General features: G+C 42.4%; 1 protein-coding gene across 2 annotated transcripts; it reads right to left on the bottom strand.

The window, feature by feature from the left end:
• Positions 1–6,969: 6,969 nt before the first annotated feature.
• On the bottom strand, positions 6,970–25,902 carry tbl2 (transducin beta like 2). 2 transcript variants are annotated; one of them, XM_041196758.1, is made up of 7 exons: positions 25,744–25,902; positions 22,672–22,802; positions 19,052–19,236; positions 11,226–11,377; positions 10,343–10,469; positions 9,939–10,091; positions 6,970–7,670 (listed from the first exon to the last, which is right to left on the bottom strand). In XM_041196758.1, the coding sequence occupies exons 1-7, from the start codon at positions 25,859–25,861 to the stop codon at positions 7,214–7,216; spliced, it is 1,323 nt and encodes a 440-aa protein (XP_041052692.1). In that variant the 5' UTR covers positions 25,862–25,902; the 3' UTR covers positions 6,970–7,213. The 2 variants fall into 2 exon arrangements, with proteins under 2 accessions (XP_041052692.1, XP_041052693.1); XM_041196759.1 differs by lacking the exon at positions 9,939–10,091.
• Between the last annotated feature and the right edge of the window lie 1,747 nt (positions 25,903–27,649).

The raw sequence follows: 27,649 nt of genomic DNA, 5'->3' as shown, positions 1-27,649 counted from the left end.
ACAGGGAGGAGCATTTACAGCATCTGGAAGAATTATTTACTTGACTACAAGAATCTAATTTGGTGATGAACTTGGCTAAAAGTGAATTTGCAAAAGCACAAGTTACGTATCTTGGCCATACCATTGGACGTGGTAAGGTGGCTCCGAGAAGTTTTGAGATTTCTGGGCATGAGTGGGTTTCACCGGAAATTTGTACCAAATTTTAGCCAAGTAATTGCGCCACTGTCTGAACTATTGAAAAACAACAAGTTTCAATGGACACTGGAGTGTCAGAAGTTATTCAATAGTTTGAAAACTGTATTAACTACAACACCGGGTTTGGCAGTACCCAATTATGCCAAGCAGTTTAAGTTGGCTGTTAATGCAAGTGATAGAGGCATCGGGGCTGTACTGTTACAAGATGACACTGGAATTGAAAAGCCGATAGGAAGCTGAATGTATAACAGAGAAGATATTCAACAATTGAAAAAGAGAGTTTGATTTTGATGTTAGCATTGCAGCATTTTGAAATTTACGTTGCAAACAATTCATCAGAAAAAATCATTTATCCCTTGAAGTTTTGGACAAATTTCGAGACACAAGTGCAAAGCTTTTCAGATGGAGTCTATTATTACATTTAATCTACGTATTATACATATTGCTGAAAGAGAAAATCTGTTCGCAGATGCATTATCAAGAGTTTGAAGCTCAAAGGAAAATGGGACATTGAAAAGAAATCCTGGGACTGAATTTTCTGGCTGACATGCAGGTGGTGGAGCCCGCATGTCAGTGCTTAAAATGTCGCGCGCTGACATCCCATGAGCATCCTGAAGTCAGCACATGGCATCGCGATGTTTGGGTCAGCGAGTGTGCTTTGCAGCACGATGTATGCCTGCCATTAAATAAAGGCCTTGTTAAGGCCATTAAGTCAGCAATTGATGACAATTTTGAGGAGCCTGTGCGACCGTCGGCTCGGCACACAGGCCCAGCAGGTAGGCAGGTAAGTGATTTTTTAACAAACCTCATCCACTGGCAGGATAAGGTTTGAGTTCGGATTTAAAAAAGTTTAATAAAGTTTTTGTGTACTTTATTAACGTGTCCCATTTCATGTGACATTTTCATATGAGGTGGGGCATGTTAATGATTTTCTTATTTTTCTATTTTTCAACTTTCACGACCTTTCAGCGCTCTCCCTAAGGCACCACTTAGCCTCAGGGAGATGTGCGCTCTTTCGTGTGCATGCACGAAAGAGTGCACTCTTGCCATTGGGGAATCCCCCCCGCCCACACAGGGAGCACATAGCGCTTCCTGTCGGGCGTCATGCTGGGCGGGCCTTAATTGGCCCGCCCACATAAAATGGTGGCGGGGCCCATTTCGGTGGCGACGATTGGCTGCCCGCCCATTGCCAAGTTGGTCAGGCCCGCCCATTGCCAAGTCAGTTGGGCCCACCTGCCCATCAAGGGCAAAATTCAGCCCCTGGACACTGAACTGGAGTGATTTCTGTTGATACCAAGGACTTGTGATATATATATTAATGTTAATGCATGCGTCTGGTAATGTAATAGTGTAATAAGTATAGGAGATGGTGTGAGATGGGTTATTAAACTGAAGCCATCTTTTAGAATTATGACATTTTTCAATAAGGAGGGGGATGTCATTTGCTTGGTGTCTGGTTAATGTGTATATTATTGGAAAATATTTTTCTTTTAAAATGGAGGTTTAGTCTGTGGGTGTGTCTTAACTGGGTTAAAGCCAACTAGTCTGGGTGCTTTGATGTGTACAGTTTTGATATGTAAAAGAGATAGTGTGCATATGCATTTTTAGAATAGAGCATTCAAGAAGTAGGGTGAAAACGGGCACCCATGTAGCAGCTACCAAGCAATATGTTTATATTACTAATAACATTGGTACTATAAAAGGGGTTTCATTGTTAAAAGGTGGAGTTCAAAGAGGCTGGTGTGACAATGAGAATTTGCATTCAATCAGTGGTGGTAGGTATAATAAGACAACCATTTTCGGGTGTACAGAGCAGAGGTGATATGAGATCAAAAGGCAGCTGTAAGCCTCCAATTCTCTCCACAGGAACCAAAGTGAACAGAACCTAATTTTGAATTCATAAAGTGAAAATGCTTTGCTTGGTGTCTGGTTAAGTCTATGGGTTGCTGTTGCCTTAATGGAGATTAGTTTGGGAATTTGTTAAAAGTTATGATAGTAGTCATTTGTAGCCATGTGTAAATATATTTAAATCTGGGTAAATTAATAAAATGTTTCATTTAGTTTAATGAAAAACCTCGAGAACTGGTGGTCTGATTCCTGAATGTAGAGTCGCATCTCAAACATAACACTTAAAATTATAGGCTATGACAGTTGTTTAAAGTTTCCGGCTGGAATTTTTAAATAACTCAGCTTTACCAACTGCATCGATCATAATAGGCTTGTACTATAGAAATTTCTGGTACTGCATTGTTGCACTGCCTGTAAGGTCATTAACTCTTGATTGCTGTTTCCACTACCCATGGGTCTAATAGTTCAGGATCTGGCTCATTGATAATTCCTATTTCCAGATGACAGTGGGTGATAAGCTGGTGTTAAGCCCCTGTGAGACATCTGGGTTCTCCTCCTGCACGTTGTCTCTAGTGGGACCTGAAGCTAAATTGTTGGGTTCGCTTATCTTTGAATTTAGAATCTGACCATTTGAGTCTTCATTGGGAAAATCCACACTGACTTCACTTTTATTTTCCTTGTGGTTTTCATAAGAGCTGTTCATTTTAGGCCATATTACCTTCCCTTTTTACTTTACTTTGTAGATGGGTTTTCCCATTCTACTGGCTCCGTCCTGGCCACTTAAACCCTACTGGCTTTCCTTAAGCCTCCTTAATTCTTACTGGCCCTATTGCACCCTGTGGGATTTTTGGGACTTTCTCAATCCTCTGCGGCTGTGCAGAATTTTGCTTGTTCCCCTCAGTTTCTCCAGTCTCCATGGGCAGTTCTAGACCCTCTGGGCACAGCACCTGGCATCCTACCAAGTCATTGGACCCAGCAGTAGGTCACCTTCCTGCGTTGGTAAGCTCAGAATGACCCCGACCATCACTACACTGCTGACCAACAGGTAGATTTTAACTAAGGAAACATTCAAGCATTTGCCTTTCTTTTTAAACCAGTACCGTGGTATTTGTTCTGCTTTTGGGTGGCATCTCTGCTCCTTCATTGTTACAGGAACTATCTTGACTGCAGCATCTCCAGTTGGTCTTTTGGAAGGCCAACAATTTTCTCCTATCCAGAATTTCCACACTGAAAAGAGTGGGCAGGCCCATGCTTGTTTACGATTTTGATTCCTTCTTTTAAAAGTTGGAGACTGGACTGTTTTTTCTTCCCCACTCTCCTTTTCTCACAAGCCTATTTTGGCTTTTTATATGTCCCTCCTATCTCCCCCTGGCCTGTAAGAGTTATCATTTCCAAGTTTACTTTAAGTTAGGGGTCCATGTGTTAATTCATAGTCATCTGCTATGATGGCAGCTTGTCTAGCTTTAAAGACACTTTGTTCCTTTGCATGGGTTTTTATGGGAATGGTTGTGAGTTTTAAGCTCCTCAAGGAGACTCACATCTATGAGGCTTTCTTATGTGGAATCTATTTTAAGCGCCCGTATCCATAGGTCAAAAGCAAGTTGCTTAACCCTTTTGAACTGGGTACAAGTTTGCTCAGGCCACTTCCAGGAAGTTTGGACTTTTTGGTGGTATGCCTCTACTACCAGGTTGTATGCACTCAGGATAGCATTTTTTGTCATCCCACAGTTTGCTGAACTCTTGTTGGAGAATAGGGAATAAATCTCATGGGCTTTTCCTGTTTAATCTGTTTTGCAGTAGAAGGTACCAAGCTTCCACTGGCCACTTCAACCTTGCAAGATTTTCAAATGAGACAAAAAACACTTCCGCATCCACTTCACTAAATCTGGGTACCAACAGCGAGTACTTCAGTGCTCAGTCCTGAACTAGGATCATTTCCCTCACTGGTGGTGTCTTCACTTGGTATACTGGGTTCGTTACTCAGTTCTAGTTGCCTTAATTGTCTTTCTTGCTTTTCCCTCTGGAAGGGTCTTTCTCTCTCCCTTTCTTAGAATTCTCTTTCTTCTTTTCTTCCTTGCCTTTCCCTATCCCTTTCATTTTCTTGGAATTCTCTTTCCTCCTTTTCCTTTCTCTCCTGCCCTTCCCTTTCTTTTTCTCTGGTTTGGTAGTCTACCTCTAGTTTCTGCTGCTCCAGTAGTATCTTTGTTAACGCTAGCCCTGATTCCATGCCTGCCTCCTGTTCTTCAAGTTCAATTGCAAAATGGGCGGCCAAAAGTTTGAGGAATTTGACCAATAAAATCCAAATTTAGATAATGTTCCAAAATTTGTCAACAGTCAATTGGAAGTAATTAGTTGGCAAAATAGGGTGTGGCTACCACTGTTCCCTCCGCCTCTGTTAGTTTGTAAACAGTCCAAACTAATGGAAATTCAAATCTTGTCTCCTTGCGTAGTGCTTGAGTGTAAGTGAAATGAGTTTTGGGTGTTTTAACTCAGTTTCCAGCAGACCATAGCTAAGACTGATAACAGCTGCAATATCTCACCTCCAGCATGCAGATGAAATTCAATCAAGCATCAGTTCTGTAAGAAGGTAAATGTTGATTTATAATCACTGACTTTTGTTCTACCCAAAATAAAACTTTAAGACGCCAACTATTAACCTATATCCTAGGCTACGGCACAGGGATGTAAAATCACCAGATTAGAAGCAGGGAATGTGTTATTACATAAATTACATGTAATGATGTAATAGGCTATTCAAATGAATGACAAAGCTGGTTGCATATCAACAGAAATGTCTTGCTTATCAACAGAAATGTACTATACACCAACTCTTGCCTGTTACTGTATTTGTATCTCATTGCCTTTTTTTGGAATGTTATCCTTTTGTGCTCATCGCTGTGAAGAATGTCAGTGTTGAAGACTGGATTACTGTCCCACTTCTCATAGCAAGTGGCAATGACTCCCACATCAAGATTGTGTTAAAACTACCGAGAAATTCTCATTCCCTTCTGTCCCAACAAATATTCACAAACTCAACTTCAGGAAAACATCCTTAGGCCTCACGGACCTCTCCATCCACCCCCTGTACTCCATAAGCCCGTTGTGCTTCTGGTGCCTGTCTGTTTGCTAGCCCCTAAACATTTTGAAATGGATGTGCCTGTGGTCTGTTTGGACCTCACCCATCCCCACCTTGGGGCCATTAACATTGTTCAACATATACCCCCCACACCCTCCCCCCAATCATGTGTCTGGGTGGAACCTTCCCCAATTGTAAGCCCCAGGACAAGCCTAGTCCTGCAGCTCCTTCTTCCTGAGACCAGCTGCCCCCTTCCCCAGTGGAGCCCTAGCCCTGCAGTCCATTAAAAGCTATCTCTGCCTTACCGCCAGACTTACCTGTGACCCCCCTGAAAGCGATCTGGTGCTACTTGTGAAGCCTGGCACTGATTCCTGAGAGTGATGCAAGGCAGGCAAACCAGCCTCGAAATGATACGCGAAGCGCAGGTCACTAGGTGCACAAATTTTATGCACCATTGTGAAATACAGCTTTCTAACTGCATGCTGACATGGTCTGATAATGTGTGGAGGTTGATTCCAGTAAGCAGGACTTATAATGAGATGGAAATGTATTAAAACGATGTTCCCAAGCACGGTCTGCCATTGATGGGTGGAGTAGACGATTGCAAACTGGTTTTACACCAACATAAAATCAATTTTTGCAATCTTGTCATATTTTCCGCTACTGTCCGGCATGAAAAACAATAAAAATCAGTGGTATACTGACTCCCAGCCCGCCGCTCCCACCCTCCAGGCTCATGCCACCACCAAACGCATTTTTGCTTCCCCTATCCCTTTCAACTTTTCAAAGGAACTTTTCCCTCTGGTCGTGTCTATCTTTACCTCCAACATGTCCCTTTCATAAGGCACCTTCCATGCAAGCACAGGAGTTGAAACGCCTGCCCTTTTATCATCTCTTTTGCCACTGTCCAGGGCCCAAATGCTTCTTCCAGGTGAAGTAGCAATTTACATGTACATCTTTCAATCTAGTATACTATAATTGCTACTCACAATGCACATCTCCAAATTGGGCAGTCTAAATTCAAATAGGTTTATTGCTTTGCTGAACACTTCTATTTAGTCTGCAAGCATGACACTGAACTCCAAGCACTTGTCATTTTAATTCTCTGCTCACTCCCATTCTATGTTCTCTGTCCTTGACCCCATGAACTGTTCTAATGAAGCACAACAGAAGCTTGAGGAACAGCACCTTATCTCTTGATTAGGCAGCCTTCAAGACTCAACACTGAGTTCAACAATTTCAGATCATAACTAATGTTCCCGTTTTTTCACACAATCCCTTTTGGTAATGAGATTGTTGTTGGCATTTACAGCTCCTCTAGTCCCTTTTCTTTTCTTGCTCCATTAATACCCCTTTTTGCCTTGTACCATTATCCCTATTGTCATTTAATCATTCCTGTCTTCCATCCTATACCAGACATTCCTTTTTGCTCTTTCTGCTACCCCCCCGCAAGCTTTCTTTGCCTCTGTACTTGATTAAAACTTGTTACATCGCTAACTTTTTCCAGTTCTGATAAAAGGTTATTGACCTGAAAAATTAATTCTGTTTTCTCTCCACAGATGCTGCCTGGCCAGCTCAGTATTTCCAGTATTTTTTTATATTTCAGGTTTCCAGCATCTGCAGTATTTTGTTTTCAGTTCGAAAAATTTGCTGATAGCGTAGAGTTGTGTAGAAGCTAACATTCTGAACCTGCATCATTCCATCACATAGTATTGAAATCAATAATTCAATTCAATTACCTCAAGAGCTTTGCTATTTCTAAATTTAATACACTGCCAAACTGATATGCTGACTGTTGCGACAGTGGGACAGAAAGCAATAAAACGAGAACTTGCTTCAGGTACAAAGAGTGAAAATTTGTATTTTCTTTATTTACAGAAATTCTGCTCCAAACAAAACAGATTCAAACTCAGTCCTGAGCATCAAATTCCACTGGTCCTTTTCCTGATGACTGGAACCTAATGGCAAGGGATACCGTATTCACTTTATGTACAAACAATGTAGAGTTAAAGTGAAGTCACAAATATTCCTCTGAGCCTACAGAGCAGATCCAGAAACACACAAAGCCAAAGGCAACATTAGTTTGTTGCAGTTTTATTCTTTCTTTATACACACAGCCTCTAATGCGCCCTGTGCATCATCAATCTGCTGCTGCAATCTCTCTCGCATCGCTTCATTTGTTGCTTTCTTTAGCCTGCTTTCCATCTCTTCAATAACCGCACGGTAGCCCACCACGTTGTGGAAGACCCGGATTGCACGGTCACCACACGAAACTAAAAACCTACTGTTGATGTCAAATGCCAAGTCAGCAATCTCCTCCCCGTGCACATTTAAAAACTCTTCCTCCTGCTTGCCTGTCTTGGCACTATGTACTGTGATGTTGAAGCCACTGGAGATAGCTACCACCCTAGCATCAGGAGAAAGAGCGATTCGGCAGGGATCGGAGACATTGCATTTCATAGTGTACAGCAAGTAGGGGTCCTGTTGCTGTTTGTACTCAACATCAGTGTCCCACAGCTTCCAGGTGCCATCTTTAGAAACTGTTGCCATTCTGTTCAGGAAACAAATTAGATAAATAATGTTCCAATAATTATCCATGCCTGTAAATTCTGTTTTCTAAAAAATCATAACCCACAGAAATTCTGTAGATTCTGTAGCTTCAACAACTTGCAACCAATTAATCATTTAAGTTAGTAAGTTATTCTGAACCCATGAGTTAATGATTTATCCCAGCCAACCAATTAATAACTCACTAGCAATTCACCAGTTAAAATGTAGTACCTTTACCTTTCCCTCTTTTAGCTTTCGTTAATTCAAACACTAAAACCTAACTGAAAGCAGATGAGCTGCTCACAGGACTTTGCCAATTTTGCTCTCTAATTGCAAGATGCAAATGGAGCAGTCAGTTAGATACTAAAACCACCCATATACTAATATACATAGATTAACGACTGTGCTGGCATTACACAATGTACAAACTAAACAAGAGATAGTCATCTGGTACAACAAAAATCACATTTTCATCCTTCCACTCACAGGGTTTAGTCTTTTTGTGATCTCGGATTCTCTTGACCAAAGCAAAAAGAGAACCAGAGCCTAAGGGCTATAACCTAATCTACTTGGTCTATATCAACAGATATTTGTTCAATTAGACAACAGATTGTTTGGGCCCAAAATCAATATTCAAATATGATACCAAAATTCAAAAAGGGGAACAAGGCAAAACTAGAAAGTTATAGAACCATTAGTTTGAGTTTGGTTTTCGGAAAGTTGTTAAAAGGGATCGTTAGTGATACTCTGTGTGAGTGCTATGACTGAAAGAAGTTGTAGAGCCTCTCAACATGTCTTCTGGTAAATGAAGCCATGTCTTATTAAACTGCAGAATTGTTTTGATGAAGATTTTAGGTCGGTGGATGTAGATAGCTTAGTTGGCATTGTATGCTTACATTTTCAAAAAGTTTTTGATGAAGTGCCACACAATACACCACTAAATAAGATGTAGTTCTATGAGACTGGCAGGCAGATCTTGGGGTAGATAGAAAAAATTAATCATATCCTCTTAGATAGAAAGTTGTTATTGTTGAGTGGCTGTGTGTGGTGACTGAATCGCATAGAAATCAGTCTTGGGACAACTGCTCTTCACCATCTTTATTATCTGGACAATAGCAATGGAAAAACTATCTGCAAGCTTAGTGTAAATGTTAAATCTTAGATGAGAAAAAAAAAATGACAATCCAATCCAATACAATGGGCTCACATCTGGTGAAAGTAATTTAGCATGGCTAAATGTAGTATCATGGGGGGGCGGGGGAAGGGGTGTGAAGGGACATAAATGAACAGCAAGCACATGTACATTATGGAGGATTCAGAGTTTAAGGCTGTTATGTGGAAAAGAAACCTAGTTGTTATATTAAGTTCATAATGAGTGTCACAAACATAAGAGATTACATTGCTAGATCTGATGCAGAACAAAAAGCAAAAGCCCTTATAAATGTTATTAAAATAGTGCATCTAAATTTGGTCCCTTCAAATGGGAGCTGATCTAGAAGCTCTGAAAAAAGCTCAAAGGAGGACATTTAGTTACAGCTATCAGTATATACAGATGGTTCTTTTTATTTTAGAAAGGTCTAGACTGCAAGGAGATTTGTTAGAGATCTTTAAATTAATGAAGGAACAGAAGCTGTCCTTGCGAACAAATTATTAGAGTTATATTGGGTTAAGAGGACAAGGAGAAATGCATACAAGTTACATCACACAGATCCAGGTTAGCTGTCAGAAAGTGTTCTATTTACAGAGGGTCACGACCTCTGGAACAAGTTACCAGCAAGTACAGTTTTGCCACAGGGACTCAAAGGCAGCTTGATTTCTAACTTTGACTGATAATGCAGCTTACAGGAGGGAGGTGGAGCATTGGGTGATAAATCTGATAGTCACTGGTCTCCTGTTTTGATCGCCTCAGGGGAATCAGAGATGAATTTCTCAGAATTTTTCCCTGAAATGGTCTAGGATTTTTTTCCTGTGTTGGTCTGGTGGTTGGGAGGACATGGTGTTCTTGATGTTCAACTGCTCCATGATGACATGGGACAAGATCCTACCTATGTGAAAAACGTATTAAAAAACTGATCTTGAGAGAAATTTTGTTTCTCTGTGAACTCTGGCTCTCTTAGTCCATGCAACATTAAATCTCACTGTCGCAATGGTTTGAAAGATGTTGTTGACTGCATATAAATAAAACACTGAAATCAGTGGGATGGATGCTTTTTAAACATTAATGCTACTTAGGTACCGTACGTAAGGTGATCGTACAGTAGGGTCTCACCTTCTGGAGTCATTGGAGAAAGCAAACGAGTAAATGCCAGCTGAATGACCCTTTAGATCAAAAGCCCTCATCACTTCCCGGAATGCGCCTGATTTGGTAAAACAGACTTCCCAAACTTTCACATCTGGTGTAAAGCCACATGAAGCCACAAACCTGCAGAAATGGAAATGAACCATGATCCATCAAATGATGTTTTTAAAAGCCATACAATCTGATTGTGACACAAGCTTTGCTTACAGCACCTGATTAACGGTGAAGCTACCTCTCAAACACTGGCTGAAAAGTGGCATTTGGTCAGTCCCAATACAGCTTTCTGTGTTGGCCTTCCCTTTCTTTACTACACCAGTGTATATGGTATTCCTGCTGGGTTTGGATTATTTAATGCCAAAGTGAATGACACTGACCTTCCACAAGGAGACACTGTGGCGTATGCATTGTTCATCTGGTTAGTGTTAATTGTAGCCAGAACCTCTCCTTTCAGGTCCCAGATCAGGATGGTAGTGTCATTTGACGCAGACATAATGAACTTTCCTAGAATTAAGATTAAAATAGACACACAAGTTAACATATTTTGCTCTGTACAGAGTATTTATAGTTGACAGTCCTACAGCAGCAAGGAGAAAGTCCCACTGCATCTCTGGCATGTAATCATGCCTTAAAAATACTAGTCATGCAAAGGCCAAGTTCCACCCCTTGGCACTAGTTTGCATCTACAATTTCCTAATGTACTAAGTGTGTGATTTCAGTCATGCCACCAGAAGGCACTGACAATACTTCTCCATACACTGTGGTGAGTGGAGCATGGCAAGTCATCCCAGATCATGGTCACAATTTAGGATTTTTTGACTATTTTAATACAAAGGATTTTGGGGGAAAATTTTACTTTAAATGTTGTGCTTAGTAAAGCATAATGCATGCGAGTTAATACAGGGATTTTGAGATGATAGGTAGATACAGTGTAAATGAATTAGCTTTGATTCATTCTCAGACCAGATAATAAAACAATTCAGTGACTTGTCTTCATAACTGATAAACATCTCATACCCATGAATTGGGAGCTTTCAATCTGTTCTGACTGAATAACCAAAAATAAAGCAGAGTTATAGATACCAAAGAAGCAGGCCAGCTTTTCTAACAGAAGGCAAATGGTACCAGCCAAAGAAAATGAACAGTACTCGACGCTGGGTCAACCTCCCAACGAAAAGGAGTGAATCAAATGCTGGACGAACTCCACACCCAGAGAAGCGAACCACTAACACTGGTTGAACCCTGACCAAAGGCATTGACCTGTTTCCGCAATTCCGATGTTCATAATGGGAGCTTTGTGCTTCTTCGGGAAGTCTTCAGGCGCGGCGGTGAATGCAAATGAACCATCATCCTTTTTGATCATTTTGAAAACACGGATTGTTTCTTCATTTGCCAGCCAAGTGATGAAGGCTCTGTAGTGACAGAATTAAAAACAAAACTAAATTAATAGACTGCTGGTATCTTAAATGCTGCAGAACCAAGAATACAGGGCACAAAACAATAAGATTCAGACACAGTGAAGGTTCAGAACTAGCTGGAGTTACAGTCACGAGCAGTAGCATGGAAGCTGGCAAATTACTTATTTTTTTCACCGAATCTGCAACTCAGACCCAGCTAATTGGCAAGTGAGATTCTGTTCGCTGTACCCGAACAGCGAAATAATTTTCTTCCAATAACATATAAATGCTAAAAGCAACGACAAATGGGGTATTCAAAAATAAGCAAGAATCAAAGACCAAAATCTTAAAAATTCATCAACATGATTGGCCGGTGAGTATTGTAGTTTTGTTTCCCTTTCTCCAAAGTTATGAAGTTAGTATAATGAACTGGAAAATTGAAAATTACATTTTTTTTTAAAGGGATAAGGATTTAAGTAAACATTTTAGTTAACTTCCCTATATTTAAGTGACGTCTGCAGAAGGGAAGTGAGTTGCAGGTGAGTCTTTTTTTTAAGTAGTATGTTTTATTATCTAATGGACAGAGTAATGGCAGCACAGTTATAACCTCTCCAATGCACATCCTGTGCCATGTGTGAACTCTCAGAAGCTCCCTGTGTCCTAAATAACCATATGTGCAGGAAGTGACATCAGCTGCAGCAACTTGAGCTCTGGGTTTCACTGCGGGACATCTGAGAGATTGAGAGCTTCATGAATAGCACATTTATAGATGTGGTCGCCCCACAGCTTATGAATATGCAGGCAGAGAGGGAAGGGCTGATCATCAGGGAGTCAAGAAGAAACAGGCAGGTGGTGCAGGAGGCCCCTGAATGTATCCCACTTGCCAACCAGTATTAAGTTCTGAATGCTGATGAAAGTGATGATTCATCTGGGGAGTGCAGCCAGAGCCAAGTCCATGGCGCCAAGTACAGGGCTCAGCTGTACAGGGATGCACAAACAAGACTGGAAGAGCAATAAGTGTAGGAAATTCAATAGTTAGGGAAACAGACCGGCGATTCTGTGGCCACAGACGTGAATCCAGGATGATATGTTGCCTCTCTGGTGCCAGGGTCAAGGGTGTGTATGGCTGCAGAGCAGCCCGAAAGTTTGGCGAGGTCGAGGGGTGGTGAACAGCCACCAGTCATGGTCCACATTAGTATCAATGGCATAGGAAGTAAGAGGTATGTGGTCCTGCAGTCAGAATTTAGGGCAGTAGGTTGGAAATTAGAAAGCAGGGCCTCAGAAGTAGTAATCTGTGGATTACAATCAGTACCGTGCACAAGTCAGCATAGAAATAGGAGGATAAAGCGGATGACGCTTGGCTGGATAGATGGTGCAGCAGCGAGGGCTTTAGATTCCTGAGACATTGGGACCAGTTCAGAGGCAGATAGGACCTGTAAAGGCTGGATGGGTTACATCTAAACAAGCCAGAACCAATTTCCTCGATTTGCTAGTGCTTCTGGGGAGGTTTAAACTAACTTGACAGAATTTGGAAACATTAGAGAGGAATACCAAGGTGCAAAGAATACTGGGAGAGATAGATAGCACCAGAATAGGAAATAGTAGGGTATTGGGTAGGTTCAGCATAAGGGGGAAGTAATAAAATTCTAAATTAGGGTTACTGTGAATGCGTGAAGCATGGTAAATAAGATTGGTGAGCAGGCACAGATAACCAAATGGAAATATGATGTTGAGATGGTAACGGAGACCTGGCTCAAAGAAGGGCAGGACTGGGAATTAATTATTCCTGGATACAAGGTGCTCAAGAAAGATAGGAAAGGAAAGGGGGAGAAGTGGCCTATTGATAAAGGAGAAAATTGCAGTGCTGGAGAGAGAGGACGTCCGAGAGGGGTCAAGGACAGAATCTATTTGACCAAAGCTAAGGAACAAAAAAGGTGCACTTACATTCTCAGTGTAGTCTGTAGGCCACCAATTAGTGGGAAAGATGTGGAAGGACAAGTTTGCAAGGAAGTTTCAGAGAGGTGCAATTTTATAGTAGTTATAAAGGGGGGCTTTAATTCTATGAATATAGACTGGGATAATAATTGTGTAAAGGGCAGAGAGTTCCTCGAGTGTGTTCAGGAGAAATCTCTACAGCAGTATGTTTCCAGTCCAGACCTGGTTCTTGGGAATGAGGTAAGCCAAGGGTAGTGGAACATTCAGGGGATGGTGATCATTGTATCATAAGGTTTAGATTGGCTATGGAAAAGGACAGGAACAATCCAGAGTAAAAATAATGGGGGAAAGCCAACTTCAATGGGATATGAATGGTTCTAACCCAGATAAATTGGAATCAAAGGTTGGCAGTCAAGACTGTAACTGAGCAGTGGGTTATCTTTAAAGAAGAGATAGTTCGGCCACAGTCAAGGTAGATTCCCACGAAGGGGAAAGGTAGGGCAAACAAATTGAGAGCTCCCTGGCTGACAAAACAGATAGAAATTAAGATGAAGAAAAAAATTGTGTTTATGAGAGACGTTATGTGGAGAAAACAACTAAGAATCAGGCTGAAAATGGAAAGTTTAGAGGGGAATTAAGAAAGCAAATAAGAGAAGCAAAGAGAATGTATGAAAAGAGACCGGCAGCTAACTTAAAAGAAAATCCAAAAGTCTTCTATAGGTATATAAATCATAAAATGGTGGTAAAAGGAGTGGGACTGATTATCGACCAAAAATGAGAATTATACATGGAGGTAGGGCACAGAGCTGAGATATTAAATGAATACTTTGCATCTGTCTTTATCAAGGAAGAAGAGGCTGCACAGGTAAGGTGAAAGAGGTGGTGGTTCATACATTTGAAGGGTTTAAAATTGATCAGGAAGAGATATTGAAAAGGCTGCCTGTACCGAAAGTCAATAAGGCACCACAAATGAGATGCATTCAAGGATACCAAGGGAAGCGAACATGCAAGTAGCAGAGGCACTGGCCATAATTTTCAAATCTTCATTAGACTCAGGGGTGGTGCTAGAGGAGTGGAGAATTCCAAGTGTTACACCCTTGTTCAAAAAAGGGTAATACGGGAGAAAATTCATATTCACTTGGGAGGAGGTGGTGGCACAGTGGTATTGTCATAAGCTAGTAATCCATAGACCCAGGGTACTGCTTGAGGACCAGGGTTCGAATCCCACCATGGTGAAATTTGAATTCAATAAAAATCTGGAATTAAAATTCTAATGATGACCATTAAACCATTGTCGGTTGTCGTTAAAAACTTATCTACATGTGACACTAAACCCACAGCAACGTGGTTGACTCTGAAACGGCCTAGCAAGCCACTCAGTTGTACCAAACCTCTACAAAGTCTATAAGGAATGAAATTGGATGGACCACTTGGCATCGGTAACAGCAAACTCAGCCCTGTTGACCCTCCAGACTCCTCCTTAGTAACATCTGGGGCCTCGTGCCAAAATTGGGAGAGCTGCCTCACAAGCTAGGCAAGCAACAGACTGACACTGTCATACTCATGGACTCCCTGCAGAGGGTGGCAGCACAGTGATATACAGTCAGGAGGGAGTTGCCCTGGGAGTCGTCAACATCGATTCCAGACCCCATGAAGTCTCAAGACATCAGGTCTAACATGGGCAAGGAAACCTCCTGCTGACTACCACGTACCACCCCCCTCAGCTGATGAATCAGTGCTCCTCCATGTTGAACACCACTTGGAGGAAACACTCAGGGTGGCAAGATTGTGCTCTGGGTGGAGAACTTCAATACCCATCACTAGGAGTGGCTCGGTAGCACTACCACAGACTGAGCTGGCCAAGTCCTAAAGGATATAGGTGCTAGACTAGGTCTGCAGCAGATGGTGAGGGAACCAACAAGAAGGAAAAACTTACTTGACCTCATTCTTACCAACCTGCCTGCCACAGATGTATCTGTCCATGACAATATTGGTAGGGGTGACCATCACACAGTCCTTGTGGAGACGAAGTCCCGGCTTCACGCTGAGGATACCTACCAGCGTGCTAAACAGGTTAGGTTTTGAATAGATCTAACAACTCAAGACTGGGCAACCATGAGGCACTGTGGGCCATCAGCAGCAGCAAAATTGTACTCAATCACAATCTGTAGCCTCATGGCTCATCATAATCCCCCACTCCACCATTATCACCAAGCCAGGGGATCAACTCTGGTTCAATGAAGAGTGCAGGAGGGCATGCCAGGAGCAGCACCAGGCACACCTGAGGTATCAACCTGGGGAAGCTACAACACAGGACTACTTGTGTACCAAACAGCATAAGCAGCAAGTGATAGAGCTAAGCAATCCCACAACCAAAGGATCTAAGCTCTGCAGTCCTGCCACATCCAGTTGTGAATGGCGGTGGACAGTTAAACAACTCACTGGAGGGAGACGGTCCAAAAATACCCCTATCTTCAATGGTGGAGGAGCCCAGCACATCAATACAAAAGATAAGGCTGAAGCATTCACAAGAATCTTCAGGCAGGAGTGCCTAGCGGATGATCCATCTCGGTTTCCACCAGAAGTCCCCAGTATGACAGATGCCGGTCTTCAGCCAATTCGATTCACTCCGTGTGATATCAAGAAATGGCTGAAGGCACTGGATACTGCAAAGGCTACGAGCCCTGACAATATTCCAGCGACAGTACTGAAGACTTGTGCTCCAGAACTTGCCGCACCCCTAGCCAAGCTGTTCAACCACAGCTACAATACTGGGATCTACCCGGCAATTTGGAAAATTGCCCAGGTCTGTCCTGTACACAAAAAGCAGGACAAATCCAACGCGGCCAATTACCGCCCCATCAGTCTACTCTCCATCATCAGTAAAGTGCTGGAAGGGGTCATCAACAGTGCTAAAAAGCAGTACTTGCTAAGCAATAACCTGCTCAGTTTGGGTTCCGCCAGGGTCACTCAGCTTCTGACCTCATTACAGCCTTGGTTCAAACATGAGCAAAAGAGCTAAACTCCAGAGGTGAGGTGAGAAGAGAATGATTGCCCTTGACATCAAGACAGCATTTGACCGAGTGTGGCATCAAGAAGCCCGAGCAAAACTGGAGTCAATGGGAATCAGGAGGAAAACTCCCACTGGCTGGAGTCATATCTAGCACAAAGGAAGATGGTTGTGGTTATTGGAGGTCAATCATTTCAGTTCCAGGACATCTTTGCGATAATTCCTCAGTGTCCTAGGCCCAAACATCTTCAGCCGCTTCATCAATGGCCTGCCTTCCATCACGAGGTCAGAAGCGGGGATGTTTGCTGATGATTGCACAATGTTCAGCACCATTTGCGACTCCTCAGATACTGAAGCAGCCCATGCCCAAATACAGCAAGACCTGAACAATATCCAGGCTTGGGTTGACAAGTGGCAAGTAACATTCGTGCCACAGAAGTGCCAGGCAATGACCATCTCCAACAAGGGCAAATCTAACTATCACCCCTTGATGTTCAGTGGCATTACCAACACTGAATTCCCCACTATCAACATCCTGGGGCTTACCATTGACCAGAAACTGAACTGGACTAGCCAAATAAATACTGTACTGTGGCTACAAGAGCAGGTCAGAGGCTACGAATCCTGTGGCGAGTAACCCATCTCCCGACTCCCCAAAGCATGTCCACCATCTATAAGATACAAATCAGGAGAGTGATGGAATAATCTCCACTTGCCTGGATGAGTGCAGCTCAAACAACATTCAAGAAGCTTGATACCATCCAAGACAAAGCAGCCCACTTGATTGGCACCACATTTACTCCCTCCACCACTTACAAACCATGACAAGTGTGTACCATCTACAAGATGCACTGCAGAAACTCACCAAAGCTCCTTAAGCAGCACCTTCCAAACCCACGACCACTACCATCTAGAATGGCCAGGGCAGCAGATACATGGGAATACCACCACCTGGAAGTTCCCCTCTAAGGCACTCACCATCCTGACTTGGAAATATATTGCCGTTCCTTCACTGTTGCTGGGTCAAAATCCTGGAACTGCCTCCCTAACAACACTGTGGGTGTACCTACACCACAGGGACTGGAGGAGTTCAAGAAGACAGCTCACCACCACCTTCTCAAGGGCAATTAGGGATGAGCAATAAATGCTAGCCTAGACAGCAACACCCACATCCAATGAATGAATTAAATAAAAACTTGGGCAAATGCAGGTTAATTAAGGAAAGCCTGTATGAATTTGTTAAGTGCAAATTGTGTTTAACTAACTTGCCTGGCTTTTTTTTAAAAAAGGCAATATACTGCGGTTGCTGGAAAACTGAAACAAAAACAAAAAATGCTGGAAAAACTCAGCAGGTCTGACAGCATCTGTGGAGAGAAAGACAGAGTTAACATTTCAAGTCCGTATGACTCTGGACTTGAAACATTAACTCTGTCTTTCTCTCCACAGATGCTGTCAGACCTGCTGAGTTTTTCCAGCATTTTTTGTTTTTGCTTGACTTTTTGATGAGTTAACAGAGGGTTGATAAGGATAATGCTGTTGATGTGATGTACGTTGACTTCTAAAAGGCATTTGATAAAATGCCGCAAAACAGACTTGTGAGCAACATTAGAGCTCATGGAATATAAGGGACAGCAGCAACATAGATACAAAATTATAATAAAATTGACTGAGTAACAGGAAACAGAGACTCATGGTGAACTGTTGTTTTTTGGGCTGGAGGAAGGTTTATAGTGGATCTCCTCAGAGGTCAGTGTCAGGACCCTGCCCTTCCTGATACACATTAACTACCTAGACCTTGGCGTACAGGACACAATTTTAAAATCTGAGGACAATACAAAACTTGGAAGTATTGTGAACTGTGAGGAGGATAGTGTTGAACTTCAAAAGGACAAAGTCAGGGTGGTGGAATGGGCAGACAGGTGGCAGATTAAATTTAGTGCAGATAAATGATTCATTTTGGTAGGAAGAACTCAGAAAGTCAATATAAAATAAAGGATACAATTCTGAAGCGGATGCAGGAGTAGAGGCACCTGGGTGTATTCGTGCATAAATCATTGAAGGTGGCAGGACAAGTTGAGAGTGATTAATAAAGCATACGACATCCTGGGCTTTATCAATAGAGGCATAGAGCACAAATGCAAAGATATGTTCAACATGTATAAATCATTGGTCCAGCATCAACTACAGAATTATGTCCCGATCTGGACCACAAACTTTGAGGAAGATATGAAAGTATTAGATAGCGTGCAGAAAAGCTTCACAAGAATGGTTCCAGGGATGAGGAAGCATTCAGTTATGAAGTTAGATTGGAGAAGTTGGAACTGTTCGCCTTGGAGAAAAGAAGGTTGAGAGAAGATTTGAAAGAGGTATTCAAAACCACGAGTGGTCTGGACAGAGTAGACAGGGAGAAACTGTTCACATTGGTGGAAGTGCCAAAAACCAAAGGGCACAAATTTAAGTAATTGGCAAAAGAAGAAATGGCAACATGAGGAAAAATGTATTAAACAATGAGAGGTTAGGATCTGGAATGCACTGCCTGAGATTGTGGTACAAGCAGGTTCAATCAAGACATTCAAGAGGAACTTGGATTAATCTCTGAAAAGGAAGAATGTAGAGTCACAGGGAGAAGGTACGAGAGTGGCTCTAGGAAAGCTGTTCCTTCAGAGAGCCATCACAGACATGACAGGCCAAATGGCCTTCTTCTGTGACATAACCATTCTATGTTTAAATAGATCACATTTTACCTGGAGTCAGGGCTGAAGCACACGTGCGTGGCATGATCAAGCTCAACATTAGTTCGCACACAACGATGGTCATGCTCAAGGAAGTCTTTTGTACTCCAAATTCGCACTGTACGGTCATCAGCACAGGAAGCCAGGTACTTCCCATTACTACTGAAATCCAGACAGCTGATATTCCCACTGTGATTCTTTAAAACAAAATAACAGTTCAATCAAACCCCTTTTTCAATCACTGATAATACATCACTCATCTTTACTAAGGTTTTTGTCACATTTCAGGATTTTCTGATAGTACTTTATTGCACAGAAACAATTTGGAAAAAGTGTTATTCTTAACATGCTTTAAATGCATAGCGTAATTTTAACAAAAGGATATGAGATGATAGGTAATTAAGTTGCCAATAAAGCAGCTTTGGTGGCAATTTCTCAGATTGTAAATAATAAGTAATTTGCTAAATTTTCTCAATAATCAAAAACACCTCAAGCCTATTGTGTTGGGGAGTCACTGATGCTGGACATTTAGGAGATCGAGTGGATCTTTTCTCTAATTGTGAGCAGCAGGCGTAAAAAAAAAAATAGACACTAACAGTAGGTTTGAAAACTGGAAAAACCATGAAGGCAGTCAGGCTGTTAGAGAGTTTTTGCTGAGTTAGAATGCTGAGGATAGTTCAAAGCCTCTTGATTTGAGTCAAGTAGGATGGCCCACTAAGATAAAAGCAAAAAACTGTGGATGCTGGAAATCCAAAACAACAATAAAAATACCTGGAAAAGCTCAGCAGGTCTGACAGCATCTGCGGAGAGGAACACAGTTAATGTTTCGAGTCCGCATGACTCTTCAACAGAACCAAGGAAAAACAGAAGAGAGGTGAAATATAAGCAGGTTTTAAGGGGGGGTGGGGGGGTGGGACAAGTAGAGCTGGATAGAGGGCCAGTGATAGGTGGAGCCAGGCAGCTGGCTGACGGCTCCAGCCAACGCGAGAAGCCGCTCTGAGAACTCGGGAGAGGGGAAACTTCCTCCCGAGTTCTCCGAGCGGCTTCTCGTTCTGGCTGGAGCCGTCAGCCAGCTGCCTGGCTCCACCTATCACTGGCCCTCTATCCAGCTCTACTTGTCCCACCGCCCCCCAAACCAGCTTATGTTTCACCTCTCTTCTATTTTTCCTTAGTTCTGTTGAAGAGTCATGCGGACTCGAAACATTAACTGTGTTCCTCTCCGCAGATGCTGTCAGACCTGCTGAGTTTTTCCAGGTATTTTTATTTTTGTTTAGGATGGCCCACTATGTGGGTAGTATAATATGTTTTTGTTACTGTGCAAATGTAAGCTATACAGATTGAATTAAGTGCTATTCTGCATGTTTATCTTACTGTGAAATAAAGCAGCTCATTTTTGTGTGGCACCAAGTGTTCATTTGCTTCACCTTCGGATAATTTGAAGAAGTACACATGCGAATCACACGAATACCATGTCCAGATCACAAGGGGCTATTATTGTCACACCAGGGGTTACACTATCATGCAAACAGATAAGAGAGACAGAGAGAGAGTAGTGTGAGTCAACTCCCATAAAAGTTAAGATGTCCAGACTGCTTATGGTAGAAACTTAACGCCAGGAAGATATTTACAGCAAGCCTAAACATACAACAATTTTGCTGGTTAAAAGTACGTGGCTGGTACCACTGTGAAGCTCTTTGTAATGGTTGTCACCAACAGGTTCTGGCACAGAGTTCCTCCAGTATCATTACCAACAAGAAGTGGATCATAGGAATTCATAATTGAAAAATGCTGACCTATAGATGATACCTCCAGTATCACCAGTTATTGTTGGTTCTGAGTTCCACTTTTAATATCAGAGACAGGCACTGACCCACATATGCAGGGATCAGTGACAATACAGGGGGAACTCAAAGGCCAGCATCTATTAGTGAGGGAAGAATTACACAAGCTAGTGCTCACTGCTGACTGAACAGGGAGATGCTCACAAAGCCCAGTGGCTAGATGGAGAAGGTCTCAAACAGCTAGCACTTATCATTGACCAGGTGGGAAGAATATACAAATCCAGCAATTATTCATGATCAGGCAGGGAAAAATTATATGTGGCCAGTGTCTGGCAGTGTATAAGGATAACCTCATAGGATTGGCATCCACCAGAGATTTGAAAGGGAGGAACTCACAGAAGTCATCAATGTCAGACAGGAAGAAGCCTCACCCAAAAATTGGTCTAAGATGATGGAGGGGAATCCTACTTTGACCTTTTGCCAATAGTTACATCAAAATTGTGCCAGAGAATCAGAAATAGCTTTCCGGTGATGGGCTTTTCAGCAAGGAGCTCTGAAGAATGGATGCTGACATGGATTATTAATTTTTCAAACCAAGATGTAGAGCAGCTGCACGATCAAAGCATCCTGCTTAGCACTGGCTGTTACATAAAATAAAAACAGAAAATGCTGGAAATACTCAAGTCAGACAGCATCTGTGGAGATAGAATAGAGTTAACATTAACCAGCAAAAAAAAACATGAAACAAAACGAGGCAGAGGTTAGGATCCAAAACTGTTGGGCTTAATTTTGAGTCCAGAATGCTATAGAGTGCTGAGTCAAAAGATGAAGTGCTGTTCCTCTAGCTTGCATTGAGCTTCATTGGAACACTGTAGCAGGCCTTGGACCGAAAGATCAGAATGGGAGCAAAGTGGAGAATTAAAATGAAGAGCAACAGGAAGCTCAGGGTCATGCTTATGGACTCAACAGAGGTGTTGCTTTTATTTCATGTTTTTTTTCGCTGGTTCGGTTTTGTCTCCTTTCTTTATCTCATCACATTGTATATGGATGGCTGCCATGTAGTCATTCACATCTCATCTCATCTGGATACATCATGTTTTTTCACTATAACCATTACCACTTCCTTTGGTAAAAGCAAAATACTGGGAATGTTGGAAATCTGAAATAAAAACAGAAAATGCGGGAAAAACATTAACTCAGCATCTTGGAGAGAAACAGAGTTAATGTTTCAGATCGTGATGACCCTTCATTGGAACTGAGGAAAGAAAGAAATGGAACAGGTTTTGAGCAAATGGAAGGGAGGAGTGTGTGGAAGAACAAAAGAGAAGGTTTGTGGTAGGGTGGAGAGCAGGAGAGATAGAAGGACAAAATTTTTCTTGGTACAAAAGCCAAAGGAAGTGGTATAAAAACAGAAAATGCTGGAAAAACCCAGCAGGCTTGGCAGCATCTATGGAGAGAGAAACAGAGTTAACATTAACAGAGGTCTAAATAAGAGTTTTATGGGCTCAAAACATTAAATCTGTTTCTCTCTCCACAGATGCTGTCAGACCTGCTGAGTTTTTCCAGCATTTTCTGTTTTTATTTCAGATTTCCAACATCCCCAGTATTTTGCATTTGTATGGGATCAGAGTTCTAAAAACATTCTCAGCCACACAAAGGTGAAGAAGTCCAGAATTATTACACCTCTGTGATATGCCTTGGAATGTTTTTCTACATTAAAGACACCATATAAATTTGAGCTGTTGTTGAACTACAGAAATTACTGCTTTTCCCCATCTCAGGTACTGCTCTCATGGCTCTGAAGCACATAATACTATGACAGATTTGCTCTATAATTTTAAAGTTCCTTACCTTTAGTGAAGTGGCCAGCAGTGGGTGGGCAAACACATGCTGCTGCGATTTTTCTTTACGTGGACGCTGCAACTTTTGCTTCCTCGATCCTGTGTTTCTGTCACTTACACCATTACTGTCTTTACTGTCCTCTGAACAAAACAACAAATGGCTTCAGTTCAAACATTTTTAGAATCATTTAATCAAATATCTATCTATACCCAAAGTGTTCAACCACATATGCCTTGTATCTGCTGATGGGCAGCATAGGCAGCAGCTCAGGAGAGGGGCACAGGTGGCAGCTAGAGATGAGAGCATGAACAAAGACATTACACCTGCAACTGACTTTGACCAACACATGTATGTGAACAGATTAAATATGATGTGGGATTTCTACAGGCAAAAAGATGAACAAAACCTTGCCTCATATCACATTTTCTATAATGATAACATCACCATACATATTACTTTAACACATGATAAAGCTGTTACTCATTTGGATTTCTAGTACTCTGTTATTGATGTTTAGCATCCTAAGTGCTCAATGGATTAAACACTGACTGTTGGTAGTGAGCCATACAGGGGAAGAGGGTCTCAGAATCAACCCCTAGGCATTTCCCAAGAGCCTGGGTTTGGAGTTTAAACATTTGCCTTGAACAGTGACACTGTTATCTAAAAAAGGCATCCTGCCCTCTGGGCATGTGAGCTGTGCAGAATTTCCAAGATGCATCAATGACATTCAAGGTGGCCAACTGATATTTATGCTTTTCTTCCAAATGTAATAATATCAATTTGATTGTTTTTTAAAGAAAATTTGAAGCTAAAGGACTACTTTTAAAAAGGTGAAATTAATATATTTTTTTAAAAAATACAACCCCATCTAATGCAGTCATATTTATGGCCTCTTCCACTCACTGCTGAGACACATCAGCAAGCTGCCAATGAGCCAAACTCTATACGGCACCTCAGATCTGCCAAGCTTCAGATTCCCACTCCATAGTGATTTCAGGCCAAAGCACCCCTCATTTCTTAAAACACTAACATTCCCATTGCAGTGCCACAAAACTCCAGGACCAAAGAGCAAAGGCTACAACCAATGCAGTTAAAGTACACTCCACCTACCTAGTACTGCTAAACATCCTGATAGTTAACTGCAATTAGCAAATTGCATACAATCCTGTTGTGTAATGCTGCAGGTTAATGCCGATTGTTAATTGCTCCAAGTGTTGCTGCAGCCTCTTAAAAAAATGTTGCCTGCAACCACTTCACGACTTACCTATAAATTCCTATTATAAATCTTTACTTAAGCATTTCAACGTTTACATAAAAAGCATCAATCAAAACTGTAACACAGGAAGTAACATTAGAAGTATATGTATGTCTACACCATGCTTTTGCTTCTACTACCTTAGTTGGTAGAAATAGTGCTGTGGAGATAGAGCGTTTCTTTTGGGGAAGAAGCAGTGCTAGGGTGTGCTGCAGGGAATGGCACACTATGTGTCACCCTTCACTCAATGCTAATGGTCTATCCTCTCAGTCAGAAGGTCATGGGTTCAAATCTCAATCCAGGATTTGAGCAAATATCTAGGCTAACAATTCTATGCTGTACTGAGGGACTGCTGCATTACATGCCATCTCTCAGATGAAATCCCATCTCTGTTTTCAGGTGAGTGTAAAAGGTCCCATAGCACTATTCGGAACGTATCATGAGAGTTTTCCATGTGTTTATTTCTCAACCAATAAAAATAAAAAGAGATTAACTTTTCTTCACAAAGTGATTAACACTTCCTAGCAAAGCAGTGGAGCTGAAAACACCAAAATTATGTAGCAACTAACTATAAGAGGGGAGGGGGAGGCACAGAAGAAATTTTAAATGTATAAATTAGTAGGATTCTTCTAAATGTATTAAGTCACACCTCATCCATCAGTATTGTGAGGTCCCATTGCTGTTTGTAGGTATTTGCTTTTGTGTAAAATGGTTGCCACGTTTGCCAACAAAAAATTGGCTGAAGTGCTTTGGGATGGATGTAATAAGCACAATATAAACACAAGTTCTTTCCTTTCATAAAAGCAAAATCCACCTTTTAGCCTATTTCGATCCCTTCCCCCCACCTCACCCCACCCCCACCCCAACTCCCACTAGGGCTATCTGTCACTTACTCATCCTGCTTTCTAACCTTAATGTCACCGTTAGCACATTCCTTAGCTAATATCACCACTGTCAATGCCCCTTTGTCTTTTTGTCTATGATATCTTTGGCAATCTCTTCTTTGCCTCCACCTATCACTGGCCCTCTATCCAGCTCTACCTGTCCCACCTCCCTCAACTAGCTTATATTTCACCTAATTTCAATTTTTCCTTAGTTCTGATGAAAAGTCATACGGACTAGAAACGTTAACTGTATTCCTTTCCGCAGATGCTGTCAGACCTGCTGAGTTTTTCCAGCAATTTTTGTTTCTTTCCTTTCATACCAGACCCATCATCCTGAGTCACCTCAGTAAAGTACTAGGATGAGGGGTGACAGAGGAGCAGATACTGCTAGAAATACTTAACAGACCAAGTAGCACTCCTGATGTTTCCAAATAAATCCCTGGGGATCCTAGGCTCGTATCCAGAGATTAATTTGCATATGATCAAATCTATGAAACAGGCTCCCTAGGGAGATGGCGGAAGCAGATAGATCAGTGACCCATTCAGGTTTAAATTAAATCAATTTCTTCCATTCTGGGATGCAGTATATGAGCAAGTTTAGACATGATACATACATTAAGTGTAGGATGCTCAGCAAGAGAAGGTAGCTTTGAGCCAATAATTCCCAAAGCTCTCTATCACTGAAGTTTTCCATGTGTCTGGGTCTGCTGTACACTAATTGTTATTAACGGTCAATAAGTCCAGTATGGCTGTCTCCAGGTGGCCTTTGCTCTTTTCCCTCTGACATCTTATGAATGGAGCTGCCTCGTAGCCCAGCCCAGCCCACCCGGCCCGCCTGCCTGCCAGCCAATAGGAAGAGCTGACAGCTTCAAACGGCGGTGGCTGGTACTCAGGACCTCAGGCCGGCTCACACTCTCTTCTCCCCATTCCCTGGCTCCTCACCCTCATTACTGTTGTCTTCCTGCGGTGCGGCCCTCCGCGATCCGGTCACCGCCGCTGAGATAAAGAAAATGAGTGCCCCGAGGAGCAGCGACACAGCTAAGACAGCAAACGGCTCCATGGGCCCGGGCTCCAAGGCAACGTCAGCACGCGTGGCAGGGCAGCATCGGCACGCACCTGACGTCAGTGCGTATATGACGTAAACGCGCAAATCGCACGTCAACGTCATCGCGCCGGCTGCGTGCCTTCAGGGCGGCAAATAGTTTGTGCAGAATCGTTGAAGTTAGGACTAAGTTCAACAAGTTGCATCAAGAGCCAGTAGAAATCAATCAGCAACTAACCTGGTCCTGCAAGTTTCCTTTAAATAAAAACAAAAAACTGCGGAGATAAAGACAGAGAGTTTTCTTTAAACTCTGCCTTTGTTTTTGCAGTCTCCCTAATTTGGGGGCTGTGTTTATTTTGTCCCTCATTTTGTTAATTTAGTTTATTTGGTTGACTGAAAAGAGTTAAATGGGCACCAGCGGGAGGGTCTTTCCTGCTGCTGAATGCCTGTTCTGCTGAACAAAGCTGAGAGAGGTATTAGTTGTAGCGTTGAACCCCAAGATGGCAGCAGTGGCATCAAATCAATGCTGCACGCTGATTTGCATCACAATCTGCCTGCTCTGTAAATTCTGGCCACGGTTCCTCCATGCGCACTTATACTATCACCAAAAAGGGCAGGCGTCGTGTGCAGCTTGCACCAGAAACGTGCTCACATGCTACGGATGCCAAGTTTGGAGGAAAGACAACATTTGTAGCGCAGAAAAGCTGGGCATAATAGAGCGGAATTTTGGGACCTAATAAATTAATTAGAGGCACTCGTTGAAAGAGAAGTCAGTTATCAGTGAAGGAACAGTTTTATAGCTCCAAGTCAGGATGGTGAGTGACTTGGAGGGGAACTTCCAGGTGGTGGTGTTCCCATCTATCTGCTGCCCTTGTCCATCTAGATGGTAGAGGTCATGGGTTTGGAAGGTGCTGTCTAAGGAGACTTGGTGAATTTCCGCTGTGCATCTTGTAGATGGTACACACTGCTGCTGTGCGTTGATGGTGGAGGGAGTGAATGTTTGTGGATGTGGTGCCAATTAAGTGGGCTGCTTTGTCCTGGATGGTGTCAAGCTTCTTGAATGTTGTGGGAGCTGCACGTATCCAGGCAAGTGCCATCACGTTGACATGTGCATTGTAGAGGCTGGACAGGCTTTGGGGAGTCAAGAGGTGAGTTACTCATCGCACAATTCCTAGTCCCTGACCTGTTCTTGTAGCCACAGTATTTATATGACTAGTTCAGTTCAGTTTCTGATCAATGGCAACGCCCCAGGATATTGATAGTGGGGGCATTAAGTGATGGTAATGCCATTGAACATCAAGGGGCGATGGTTGGATTCTCTCTTCTTGGAGACAGTCATTGCCTGACACTTATGTGATGCGACTGTTACTTGCCACTTGTCAGCCCAACCCTGGGTATTGTCCAGGTCTTGCTGTATTTGGACATGGACTGCTTCAGTATCTGAGGAGTTATGAATAGTGCTGAACATTATGCAATCATCCCCACTTCTGACCTTATGATGGGAGGAAGGCCATTGATGAAGCAGCCGAAGATGGTTGGGCCAAGGACACTACCCTGAGGAACTCCTGCAGTGATGTCCTGGAGCTGAGATGATTGACCTCCAACAACCACAACCATCTTCCTTTGTGCTAGGTATAACTCCAACCAGTGGAGAGTTTTCCCCTGATTCCCACTGACTCCAGTTTTGCTAGGACTCCTTGATGCCTCACTCGGTCAAATGCTGCCTTGATATCAAGGGCACTCACTCTCGCCTCACCTCGGGATTTCAGTTCTTTTGTCCATGTTTGAACCAAGGCTGTAATGAGG

This window comes from Carcharodon carcharias, chromosome 10 (genome assembly GCF_017639515.1).
Source record: "Carcharodon carcharias isolate sCarCar2 chromosome 10, sCarCar2.pri, whole genome shotgun sequence".
NCBI lineage: Eukaryota > Metazoa > Chordata > Chondrichthyes > Lamniformes > Lamnidae > Carcharodon > Carcharodon carcharias.
This window is presented reverse-complemented; position numbering and strand designations above follow the sequence as displayed.